Source organism: Sphaeramia orbicularis, chromosome 5, assembly GCF_902148855.1.
Source record: "Sphaeramia orbicularis chromosome 5, fSphaOr1.1, whole genome shotgun sequence".
Taxonomy (NCBI): domain Eukaryota; kingdom Metazoa; phylum Chordata; class Actinopteri; order Kurtiformes; family Apogonidae; genus Sphaeramia; species Sphaeramia orbicularis.
In genome coordinates this window covers 13,644,651-13,657,236 of record NC_043961.1, presented here as the reverse complement: position 1 = coordinate 13,657,236, position 12,586 = coordinate 13,644,651, and the positions used below count along the sequence as shown (strand labels likewise).

General features: G+C 36.8%; 1 protein-coding gene across 2 annotated transcripts in view; it reads left to right on the top strand.

Annotated features, from left to right (window-relative positions):
- The first annotated feature begins 5,168 nt into the window (after positions 1 to 5,168).
- Positions 5,169 to 12,586, top strand: part of pdzrn3b (PDZ domain containing RING finger 3b) — a 238,056-nt gene continuing 230,638 nt past the window's right edge. For both annotated transcript variants that reach the window (XM_030134538.1, XM_030134537.1), the window contains exon 1: positions 5,169 to 5,896. In XM_030134538.1, coding sequence (XP_029990398.1) covers positions 5,183 to 5,896 — 714 coding nt within the window. In that variant the 5' untranslated portion in view covers positions 5,169 to 5,182. The remainder of the gene's footprint in view (positions 5,897 to 12,586) is intronic.

Genomic DNA, 12,586 nt, shown 5'->3' with positions numbered 1-12,586 from the left:
ATTACCCTGAAACCAATTAAAAATGACTCAAAAACCACCTATAAATCAGCCAAAAATGACCCCAAAACCACCTAAAAATTACTAAAAAAAACCCACCTAAAAACCACCCAAAAATGACCCAAAAAACACCTAAAAACCATGTAAACACCACCTAAAAATCATGCAATAAACCACCTAAAAATCACCCAAAAATTACCCAAAAACCACCTCAAAATCACTCCAAAATGACCTCAAAACCACCTAAAAATTAGTCAAAAAAAACCACCTAAAAACCACCCAAAAATGACCCCAAAACCACCTAAAAATTACTCCAAAAAAACCACCTAAAAACCACCCAAAAATTACCCCAAAACCACCTAAAAATTACTCAAAAAAAAACCCCACCTAAAAACCACCCAAAAATTACCCCAAAACCACCTAAAAATTACTCAAAAAAACCCCACCTAAAAACCACCCAAAAATGACCCAAAAAACACCTAAAAACCACATAAACACCACCTAAAAATCATGCAATAAACCACCTAAAAACCACCCAAAAATGACCCCAAAACCACCTAAAAATTAGTCATAAAAACCACCCAAAAATGACCCCAAAACCACCTAAAAATTACTCAAAAAAAAACCCACCTAAAAATCACCCAAAAATTACCCAAAAACCACCTCAAAATCACTCCAAAATGACCTCAAAACCACCTAAAAATTAGTCAAAAACCACCTTTTTTTTTTTTTTTTTGCATATTATCTCCATGAAGTGAGTACTGACTGGTAATTAGCATGTTCAAATGTGAGAAAACTTCAGATTAGTAGCATTAAAAATGTCTGCTAAAGGTTCATACTGTCTTCCACATTTAATTTTTGTAGATAATTCATTAATCAGACAAACTAGTAAAGCAGGTAAACAAACAACTACCCCTGTCTGACAAAAGAATTACCTAGAATAAGCATTCGAAATGTTTTTATTTCATAGTTTTCACACGGTATATCAGTAAATACATGTTTCTTTGCTTCAACAATGAAATGCATGGTGTCCAGCTGAGTGGAGATTTTTGCAACTCCATGAAAAAAAGGTTCATAAGAAAATTTTCTTTAGGCATGTTTTTTTTTTTCATGCCTAAAGAGGAATAAAAGAACTCAGGAAAAAAAAATCTTGATTAAGGTTCTCATAATTCATGCATGAAAGGGTTAAAGGTTATTTGAAAAAAGTTCTAGCCGCCATCTTTAACCCTCCAGTATCCGGGTGCGCCTTTTAGGCACACTTTGCACTTCATTTTAAAAAACTTAATATTATTTTTCACAATTTAAATAAGGTTAGAATTCAAAAGTTGTTCATTTTTGCATGATCTTTGAAATTCTGGCCACCAACTAAAATTTTCACATTGTGAACAAAAGAAAATTACAAGACTAGCATCTGTCTCCCAAGTGTGCCTAAAACGCACTATTTCTTCCATTTGATATGTATGATTAGGGCTGACCTTGATTTACAAAAATAAAATAAAATCAGAGCAGAAAAATAAATCAATATATAATATTTAATTGTTGGATTTATAGGTGTGCATTTTTGGCACACTTGGTGACAGATGCTAGTATTTTTGAACATTTGACCTAGCGCCAAAAATAATAATGCAAATTAACCAATGTTGGAGTTAATCAGTGACATAAGCGTCTTTGAGTACTTAGAAAAGTGCTATATAAAACTGATGTATTATTATTATTATTATTATTATTATTATTATTATTATTATATGCCAGGATGAAAAAAATCAAATAATATGTGATTAACTTTTTATGTAGTATATTGAAAAAAAATATTTTTTTGAGTTTTTGCATCCAAAAAAATGGTTTGTTTACATTACAAACACGGCATTGAAAGGGTTAAAAAATGTGACAATTATTGAGTATTTGGTATTTTTATTTACGACTCAAGTTGATGAAATAGAAAAAAAGTGTAAAAGAATTAAAAACAAACTGTATGATTTTTTTTTTTTTACATTATTCCACAAGTGTGCCAAAAAAGCACACTTGGTGCTTAGTAAGGGCCTTACTGGACGGGATACCGGAGGGTTAAGGTTCTCATAATTCATGCATGAAAGGGTTAAAGGTTATTTGAAAGAAGTTCTAGCCGCCATCTTTAAGTATACCTGCTACGGAGACATATGTGATCATAATGTAAGTACGAACCAGCTTGTGTATACACTACAAGGACCTTTGACGTTTTCTGCACGGGGAGTTGAACCTCCACTCGGTCTAAGACATCCCATAACATCAGTGTAGGATTACCGCACAGCTCCGACTCTCTCTGTCACACTTTGTCCATGAAGTCTTTGAAAAGCCCTTGTTTTTAGTTCTGGATAATGCACATATGGAAAGGTTTTATTGAGCATGGCATTGCATAAAACTGGATTTCCGCAAGAGAGGCAACCAGTAAGAATGGGTATCTAATCAAGGCAGGGTCAGAACCGACAGCCGCTGTGTGTACTGGCAGCAGAAGTGAAGGAAAGCTGCTTCTTCTGCTTCTACTTCACTGAGCACATACTGTGTAGAGTTTCAGTGACACACTCGCAGATACAGGCAGTGCTATAGGGCCTCCTGCTGGGCCTGAAAATGTGCTCAAATCCAAGTCATGGAGTGGAAAAGCACAGTAATATCATGGCTTGTTTGCAGTAAGAGCCGTCTTGAAACACAAACACGACAGAGCTGCCTCAAATATTCACATCCATTACCACACACCATGATCCTGGGTTAGTTTTTCATTTTCACTTTTTTTTTTTTTTTTTACTTTTATCTCATCTCCTCGTCACTCACAGTGTGTTGAAACTTGTGTCTCGCTTGTGGTTGTACTAGTAATGTCCTTCCAAAGTTACCTGTTTTCACAAGTGTCGTGCATGCCTGAACGCTCACCCACCGTGTTGTAAATATCTAACTGTCAAGTCACCTTGTCTTACATTTATGTGTGCAGCCAAATGGAATTTGTCAGTGTGTCATTTAGGAATAATAAGGTGGGGGATCTGCATTTCTGAGCTCCTTAAATCTACTTATTCTGCATTTAACACAAGTAAGTAAGGAAGTAACTTTTATTTATGGAGCACTTTTCACAGACAGAGTCCCAAAGAGCTTTACAGTGCAAAATACAAGTAAAATAGCATTAAAAATACAATTAAAATGCGATAAATACATAAAGTGCAATCGGTTGTAGCAGCCCTGAGTCAGTTTGGTATTAATATGCTTGCTTGAACACGAGTGTCTTAAGATGTTTTTAAAAGTTTAAGAGTCCATGGACTGTAGTAAACACTGAATATTTTGCACTGGCTCATGTTGAAATGTACTTATGCACTTTATCATTCTGTTTATTTATCCGTAGCACTTACATCTGCATACGACACAGTACATAGTGTAAATCAAGGCTGAACGATATAGACAAAATTTCATATCTCGATATTCATGCCAGATATATCGATACGATATGACTACAGGTTCGGTGAAAACCAAGCATTTTTCAGAAAAACACAAACATCATAATACAAAAGAATGTGGAAAGTGCAGTTTTATTTATAAGAACTAACTGCCAGTCATCAACATTAACATAAAGTACAAATAGATAAATTACAAATCAAACATTTTACTGCAGAAAATGTTTTTTTTTTACCGCAGAAATCTATATCGTTTATATCGTTGCTTTTTCAATATTAATATCTTGAATGTTCATATCTAGATATAGATACCATAACAATATATCTTTCAGCCCTAGTGTAAATATTATTAATACTGTATATTCTGTGCTGCCTACACTGCTGCTAGTGCATCTCTGGCTAGATGCTAAATTGTATTTTGTTGCCATGTACATATACATATGTAATGGCAATAAATTGAGCCTGAATCTCAATGAAAAATTAAAAAAAGAAAAATGGGGAAAAGAAGAGTTCTCTATGTTTGTATGTGTAGTTTAGATTGTCCAAAAACCATGATTCTACTTAAATTTTCCTCCTGACACCCAGAAATACTATTTATCCTCTGTGTTGGACAAGAGTTTCGCAGCTTTACTTGAAAAAAAACAAACAAACAACAAAAACAAAAACAAACACTGTCCACTGCAAATGACATTCCATAAAAAATGTATCTGAAAAAACAAAAACAAAAACCTGTTGCATCATGTTGCTTCCAATCAAAGCAATTAAGGGGTGGGATTAAATAAGTTATACTTCCTCCCACTGCTTTTCGAATGTGCAAATGAAGTCATGTATATGTATAAGTTGTTGTTGTTGGGTTTTTTTTTTTTTTGTTTCTTCCATGACTTCTTACTACCTGTTTTATTTCTAAGGACTAAGTAAGATTACTTTGTCTTGTTGCATATTCAAAATAAACTAAATTTAAAAAAAAAATAAAATAAATAAATAAATAAATAAATAAATAAATAATAATAATAATAATAATGTAAAAAATCCCCAAAACTTGTATTTCCTGGGTCTCAGAAGGCTATGAGTGTTTAAACTGTGATGTGTATAAAACTGTAATATTTTGACAGAACACAGAGGGGCACATGCGCAGTCAGTAGAGTAGTTACGGTAGAAAATTCCTCCACACTTTCGCCCTAGGAATGGTAACTTCACAGACCGTCGGAAAGGCTGGCACCAGCTGTGAGAGCGTGAAGGACGTAACTTACAAAGAGTATGAAAAGAAGCTTAAAAGTTCATTTTTAGTGAGTATTTTTTTGGTAATAAGATGTTAGGATGAACTAGTCTGAGCTAAACCTGCCTGTTGTTGATTTAAACATATTTTTGTTTGTCGATTCGGAACTACAGGATAAACTTTGACTTCTTTTAAATCCTTTAAATTAATCTAAGTTGTATTATTTAGTGTATAGTTTTGATTCGGACGCTTCAAACTAAACTTTATTCACTTTTCACTTAAAATTCATCCGAGAAAGTTTTTCCAACTTTCCCCCGTCGCTTTATACGAGCGGTCTTTGAACGCATCAAAAGTCTCGGTCAATTAGTAGAGTTTAGTGAGTGGAGTCTGTAGTGCGTCTCAGAACCTCCACCAATGATCCGCTAAAACACCCCACAGCTCCGACTCAGATCTGCGGGGGTGGGGAGTCCACAAGTTTGGATTCGGACTTCTTCTTCTTCTTTTTTTTTTTTTTTCCCTTTTTTTTTTTTTTTTTTTTTTTTTTTTCATAAACAAAACTATGGGATTCGAGTTGGACCGCTTTAAGGGGACCGTGGACCCGGATTTTAAATGCAACTTGTGTAATAAAGTCCTGGAGGACCCTTTGACTACTCCGTGCGGTCATGTCTTCTGCTCCGGCTGCGTCCTTCCCTGGGTAGTCCAACAGAGCAGCTGCCCCGTCAAATGTCAACGGATCTCCGCCAAAGAGCTGAACCACGTCCTGCCTCTGAAAAACCTCATACTGAAGCTGGAGATTAAATGTGACAACCACACCAGAGGCTGCGATGCGGTGGTGAAGCTGCAGCATCTGGCCGAACACGCCGAGATGTGCGACTATTCCCCGGCCAAGTGTAGGAATAAAGGATGCGACTTGGAGCTCAACCTGCGGGACATGGACGCGCATATGCGGGAGACGTGCGAGCATAGGCCGATGGGGATGTGCGAGAGCGGCTGCGGGTTGATGCTCACCTTTAAGGAGCATAAGTTAAAGAGTCACTGCTGTCTCCGAGCCCTGAAGGCGCACAATGTAGCCCTGCAGAGCAAAATCATCAGCCTGGATAGAGAGTTCAAGAAGCAGACCATTAAAGCCAATAAGAGGGAGAAGGCTCTGCTGGCACAACTGTCTGCGGTGCACGGGGAGCTGCAGATGACAGCACTCAAGTATCAGAAGAAATTCACCGAGTACAGCGACAGAATCGACTCCCTCACCAAAACTGTGGCTTTCTCCTGCAAGGTAAGCACCAAACTTTTTTTTTTTTTTTTTTTACCCCCCACCCCCCACTCTTTCTTCTGTAATCCAGTCTGTCACCCACAGCTGCTTCAAGAAAACCAGTTTCATGGTTTTACTGGAAGGCCAACTTGAAGACTTTTAACCCATAAAGATCCAGAGATACTTTTGGGGCACTTCCACACTACTTTTTTAAAATCTGTATTTAGCTTTTTTTTTTTTTTTTTTTAACCTCCTAAGATCCAGCTATGGGTTTTCTGTTCATATTTGTGCACAAGTTTCACAACTTTATACAAAAAAAAAAAGAAAAGAAAAGTAAAGAAAAGTGTCCACCACAAAGGACATTCTGTAAAAATTTTAAAAACTGCATCTGAAAAAACTGTTGCATCATGATGTTTCCAATATAGGCACTTATTTAATTAAAAAAAAAAAAAACAAAAAAAAACAAGCTTGTACTTTGCTGACATTTCCTGGGTCTCAGGAGGTTAAGTGATTTATCATCATTTATTATTATATTATCCTCTGTATTTTCCAGTTCTTCTGGTATTTTCCTATATCCTCCTGAGACCCAGTAATGCATTATTGTCCTCTACAGGGGACAAGAGTCTGAAACCTTTACTTGAAAACAAACAAACAAACAAACAAACAAACACAAAACAAGGACCAAAATGCTGCCCACTGCAAAGGATATTCTATTTAAAAAATGTATGTGAAAAAACTGTTGCATCATGCTGTTTCCAATATAGGCACTTATTTAATTTAAAAAAAAAAAAAAAAAAAACTTGTACTTTGCTGACATTTCTGGGTCTTAGGAGGTTAAACTATATTTAACTTTTCTTAAGTGGTTTATCATCATTTATTATTATATTTACCTCCGCCAAGGAGGTTATGTTTTTGCCAGGGTTTGTTTGTTTGTTTGTTTGTTTGTTTGTCTGTCCGTTAGTGTGCAACATAACTCAAAAAGTTATGGACAGATTTTGATGAAATTTTCAGGGTTTGTTGGAAATGGGATAAGGAAGAAATGATTAAATTTTGGTGGTGATCGGGGGTGGGGGGGCCCACGGGGGAGCCCATTTCCAACAAACCCTGAAAATTTCATCAAAATCTGTCCATAACTTTTTGAGTTATGTTGCACACTAACGGACAGACAAACAGACAGACAAACAAACAAACAAACCCTGGCAAAAACATAACCTCCTTGGCGTGGGGGGGGGCCACAGGGGGGGCCACTGATCAGCCTTGGCGGAGGTCTGCGCTCTCCGTGTGCTTCTAGTGTCATCTGTATTTTGCAGTTTTTCTGATATTGTCCTATATCCCCCTGAGACCCAGCAATGCATTATTGTCCTCTACAGGGGACAAGAGTCTCAAACCTTTACTTGAAACAAACAAACAAACAAACACAAAACAAGGACAAAAACACTGCCCACTGCAAAGGATATTCTATTTAAAAAATGTACGTGAAAAAACTGTTGCATCATGCTGTTTCCAATATAGGCACTTATTTAATTAAAAAAAAAAGAAAAAAAACCTTGTACTTTGCTGACATTTCTGGGTCTTAGGAGGTTAAACTATATTTAACTTTTCTTAAGTGGTTTATCATCATTTATTATTATATTATCATCTGTATTTTGCAGTTTTTCTGGTATTTTCTATATCCTCCTGAGACCCAGCAGTGCATTATTGTCCTCTGCAGGGGACAAGAGTCTCAAACCTTTACTTGAAAACAAACAAACAAACAAACAAACAAACAAACAAACAAACACAAAACAAGGGCAAAAATGCTGCCCACTGCAAAGGATATTCTATTTAAAAGATTTACATGAAAAAACTGTTGCATCATGCCGTTTCCAATATAGGCACTTATTTAACATAACCAAAAAAAGCTTGTACTTTGCTGACATTTCCTGGGTCTTAGGAGGTTAAGTGATTTATCATCATTTATTATTATATTATCATCTGTATTTTGCAGTTTTTCAGTGAAAATCTGGTATTTTCCTGTATCCCCCTGAAACCCAGCAATGCATTATTGTCCTCTGCAGGGGACAAGAGTCTCAAACCTTTACTTGAAAACAAACAAACAAGCAAACAAACAAACAAACAAACACAAAACAAGGGCAAAAATGCTGCCCACTGCAAAGGATATTCTATTTAAAAGATTTACATGAAAAAACTGTTGCATCATGCTGTTTCCAATCAAGACAATTATTTAATATAGAGAAGCTGAATCCTTCCCTTTCCTGGGTCTAGGAGGATATTTAATTCACTAATCACACCATACCATACTAACTTTATTTATAAAGCACTTTAAGAACTTTACAGCTGGCCAAAATTCCATACATGAATCATAAAACAAGGAAATAAAGTAAAAACAGTGATAACACAGGTTGCAAAGCAGGCTAAGAACAACAAAATACAACCATCATAAAAACAAAGACCAGTTAAAATCTGATAAAAACAGCATAGGAAATATTTAAAAAATCACGATCATGTAAAAGCTCAGGTTAAAGTTGGAGGTTATTAGATCAGAACCAGAGAAAACTCAAGAAAAGGCGACTTTTGAAGCAAAATATGTCAACTCAGTGTAAAAAAACAAGCATCTCCATCCACTGTCATCGATCCAACTCCATGGGTTTTACTGGTGAATCAATGTTATAGAAGATGACGGTGTTTCCATGGTAACTACGGAGCCTCTGAGCGTCCAAATGGGTCATATCTGATGACCATGAAAAGATGACAAACTGTATTTTACACCAATTATTTACATGTATTGATAGGATTAAAGAATCAACAGGTATTAAACAGTTTAGATCAGTAGATGGTTTTAGTCACCGGTGGAGGTTTGGGTCTTTATGGGTAAGTGATTTATCACCATTTATTGTAATATTATCCTCTGTATTTTACATTTTTTAGGGGAAAATCATGTATTTTCTTATATTTAATTCCCTGATCATGTAGATGTTCATAAAAAGCACAGATTAAAAGTGAAGGTTATTATATCAGAAACAGAGAAAATTGGAAAAAAGTGGCTTTTTCTGCAAAATCTATCATTAACTGAACATAAACCCAGTGTGTCCATTCATGGGTTTTACTGGTGCATCAATGTTGTAGAAGATGACGGTGTTTCCACGGTAACTACAGAGCCTCTGAACGTCCAAATGGGTCATATCTGATCACCATGAAAAGATGACAAACTGTATTTTACACTAATTGTTGACATGTATTGATAGGATTAGTGGTTTTGAAGTTATTTAACATTTTAGATCAGTGGATGACTTTGGGTCTTTATGGGTTAAACACCTCAGACAAGATGTTGCATTCAGTTTCTGTTCTTATATGAGTTGTTTTTACATGTTGAAATCCAGTCAAATTCCACCTGAGATGTTCAAGGTTTTAGTTTCCTAGCCGGGGTTTGTTTCTGTGCTGTCTTTGCTTTGAGACATGGATGTCAGCTGTGCTCCTGACCAGCTGGCAGTCAGTGGGGGAGGGCCAAATATTTACTGCACTTCTGTACACAACAAGAGCCAGGTTCCACTTATATTGCCTCCTTGGAGCATGCTTGTTTGAGCCTCTCTGTCATCAGAGTTCACTCTTCAGTTCTTCTTTTCTCTGAGTCGTAGTCATAATAAGTCATGTTCACAGAGGCGGCTGAGACCAAACTGTCAGACGGTCCTCGAACTACTCACCAAAACTTTAACACTCTTAGACTGCAGGCAAAAGTGGCCCAAATCCGACTTTTTTACCTATATGTGACCAGTATCTGATCTGTTAAAGACAGTTTGAACAGCACAAATCTGACTTTTTTCAAATCCGACCCAGGCCACCTACCGTATATATGGGGTCCTAATTCCGATACTTATCCAATATTTTGCAATGCGACTTCAGTTTGAACGGCCAGGTTGCATTTATCCGATCTTTATGTCATTGAGATGTATGTCATCAGAGTTCACTCTTCAGTTCTTTTCCCTGAGTCGTAGTCATAATAAATCATGTTCACGGACGCAGCTGAGACCAAACTGTCAGACGGTCCTCGAACTACTCACCAAAACTTTAAAACTCTTAGACTGCAGGCAAAAGTGGCCCAAATCCGACTTTTTTACCTATATGTGACCAGTATCTGATCTGTTAAAGACAGTTTGAACAGCACAAATCCGACTTTTTTCAAATCCGACCCAGGCCACTTTCATACATGGTCCTAAATCTGATTCATATCTGATATTTTGCAATGCGACTTCAGTTTGAACGGCCTGGTCGCATTTATCCGACCTTTACGTCATTGAAATGTATGTCATCAGAGTTCACTCTTCAGTTCTTTTCCCTGAGTCGTAGTCATAATAAATCATGTTCACGGACGCAGCTGAGAGCAAACTGTCAGAGATGGTCCTCGAACTACTCACCAAAACTTTAAAACTCTTAGACTGCAGGCAAAAGTGGCCCAAATCCGACTTTTTTACCTGTATGTGACCAGTATCCGGTCTGTTAAAGACAGTTTGAACAGCACAAATCTGATTTTTTTTTCAAATCCAACCCAGGCCACTTTCATACATGGTCCTAAATCCGATATGTATCTGATATTTTGCAATGCGACTTCAGTTTGAATGGCCTGGTCGCATTTATCCGACCTTTACGTCATTGAAATGTGTGTCATCAGAGTTCACTCTTCAGTTCTTTTCCCTGAGTCGTAGTCATAATAAATCATGTTCACGGACGCAGCTGAGAGCAAACTGTCAGAGATGGTCCTTGAACTACTCACCAGAACTTTAAAACTCTTAGGCTACGTTCAAGACTGCAGGAAAATGTGGCTCAAATCTGATTTTTTACCCATATGTGACCTCTATCCAATCTGTTAAAGACAGTTTGAACAGCACAAATCCGACTTTTTTCAAATCTGACCCAGGCCACCTTCATATATGGTCCTAAATCCGATATGTATCTGATATTTTGCAATGCGACTTCAGTCTGAACGGCCAGGTTGCATTTATCCGATCTTTATGTCATTGAGATGTGTGTCATCAGAGTTCACTCTTCAGTTCTTTTCCCTGAGTCGTAGTCATAATAAATCATGTTCATGGACGCAGCTGAGACCAAACTGTCAGAGATGGTCCTCGAACTACTCACCAAAACTTTAACACTCTTAGACTGCAGGCAAAATGTGGCCCAAATCCGACTTTTTTACCTATATGTGACCAGTATCCGGTCTGTTAAAGACAGTTTGAACAGCACAAATCTGATTTTTTTTTTCAAATCCAACCCAGGCCACTTTCATGCATGGTCCTAAATCTGATTCATATCTGATATTTTGCAATGCGACTTCAGTTTGAATGGCCTGGTCGCATTTATCCGACCTTTACGTCATTGAAATGTGTGTCATCAGAGTTCACTCTTCAGTTCTTTTCCCTGAGTCGTAGTCATAATAAATCATGTTCACGGACGCAGCTGAGACCAAACTGTCAGAGATGGTCCTCGAACTACTCACCAAAACTTTAACACTCTTAGGCTATGTTCAAGACTGCAGGAAAATGTGGCTCAAATCTGATTTTTTTACCTATATGTGACCAGTGTCCGGTCTGGTAAAGACAGTTTGAACAGCACAAATCCGACTTTTTTCAAACCTTTCGTATGTGGTCCTAAATCTGATATGTATCTGATATTTTGCAATGCGACTTCAGTATGAATGGCAAGGTCGCATTTTTCCGACCTCATTGAAATGCGACAGACATCACAATTCTGCGTCCCAGGAGGAGGGGTAGTGGGAAAAATATATTTACTTCCATCAGGGTCACATTCAGTTCATATTAAAAACTGATAGAAGTTGCATTTAATGTGTAATATACACCAGCACACAAAAAAATCGGATTTCACCAAACAATCCGACTTGTGCATTAAGACCTGCTGTCTGAACGTAGCCTTATACTTCTTTATCGGGTGTTTGTGCAGGTCTTGAAAGTCTTAAAAAGTATGGGATTTTGAAGCACTGTTTTCCAGACCTTGAAAAGCCTGGAATTGAGTCTGAAAGTCTTTATAAAGTAAAAAGTTTCTGTCAGAGTTGAATTTTAGAGTCTGCTCAAAGGCATATAATCTTCTAAGATACGAAATACATGAGGAAAAAACATAAAAAACCTTGATATAATTTCACTAACCACTGGTTACTGGAATGATTCTAGTGAAACTTATTTGTGATATCCATACACTTTTGTGGTTTTTGTATGTTTTGAAAATGTTTCTGCAAGTATAAAAGTTTATAAAGTCAAGGTCTGGGGGAAAAAAAAGTAGCAGTTTTGAAAAAATCTGAAAAAGTCTGGAATTTTTATTTGGATAAAGAGCAAACACTCTGTCCCTGTCATATTCTTATACTTGTTTAATGGGTTGTACCTCATTGTAATGTTTAACCCTTTATAGTTCACTCATAGAAATACTCTGGAATCCAACATTTCTACTTTAGTGTGTTATTGGAGGACATAACCAGACTTTGTTACTTACCTCCACCAAGGAAAGGTGGTGATTGTGTTTTCATCTGGGTTTTTTTGTGGTTTTCATATGTTTCGAAAATGTTTCTGGAAGTGTAAAAGTTTATAAAGTCAAGGTCTTGGGGAAAAAAAAGTAGCAGTTTTGAAAAAGTCTGGCATTTTTATTTAGATGAAGAGCAAGTACCCTGTCATATTCTTATACTTGTTTAATGGGTTGTTTCTCATTGTAATG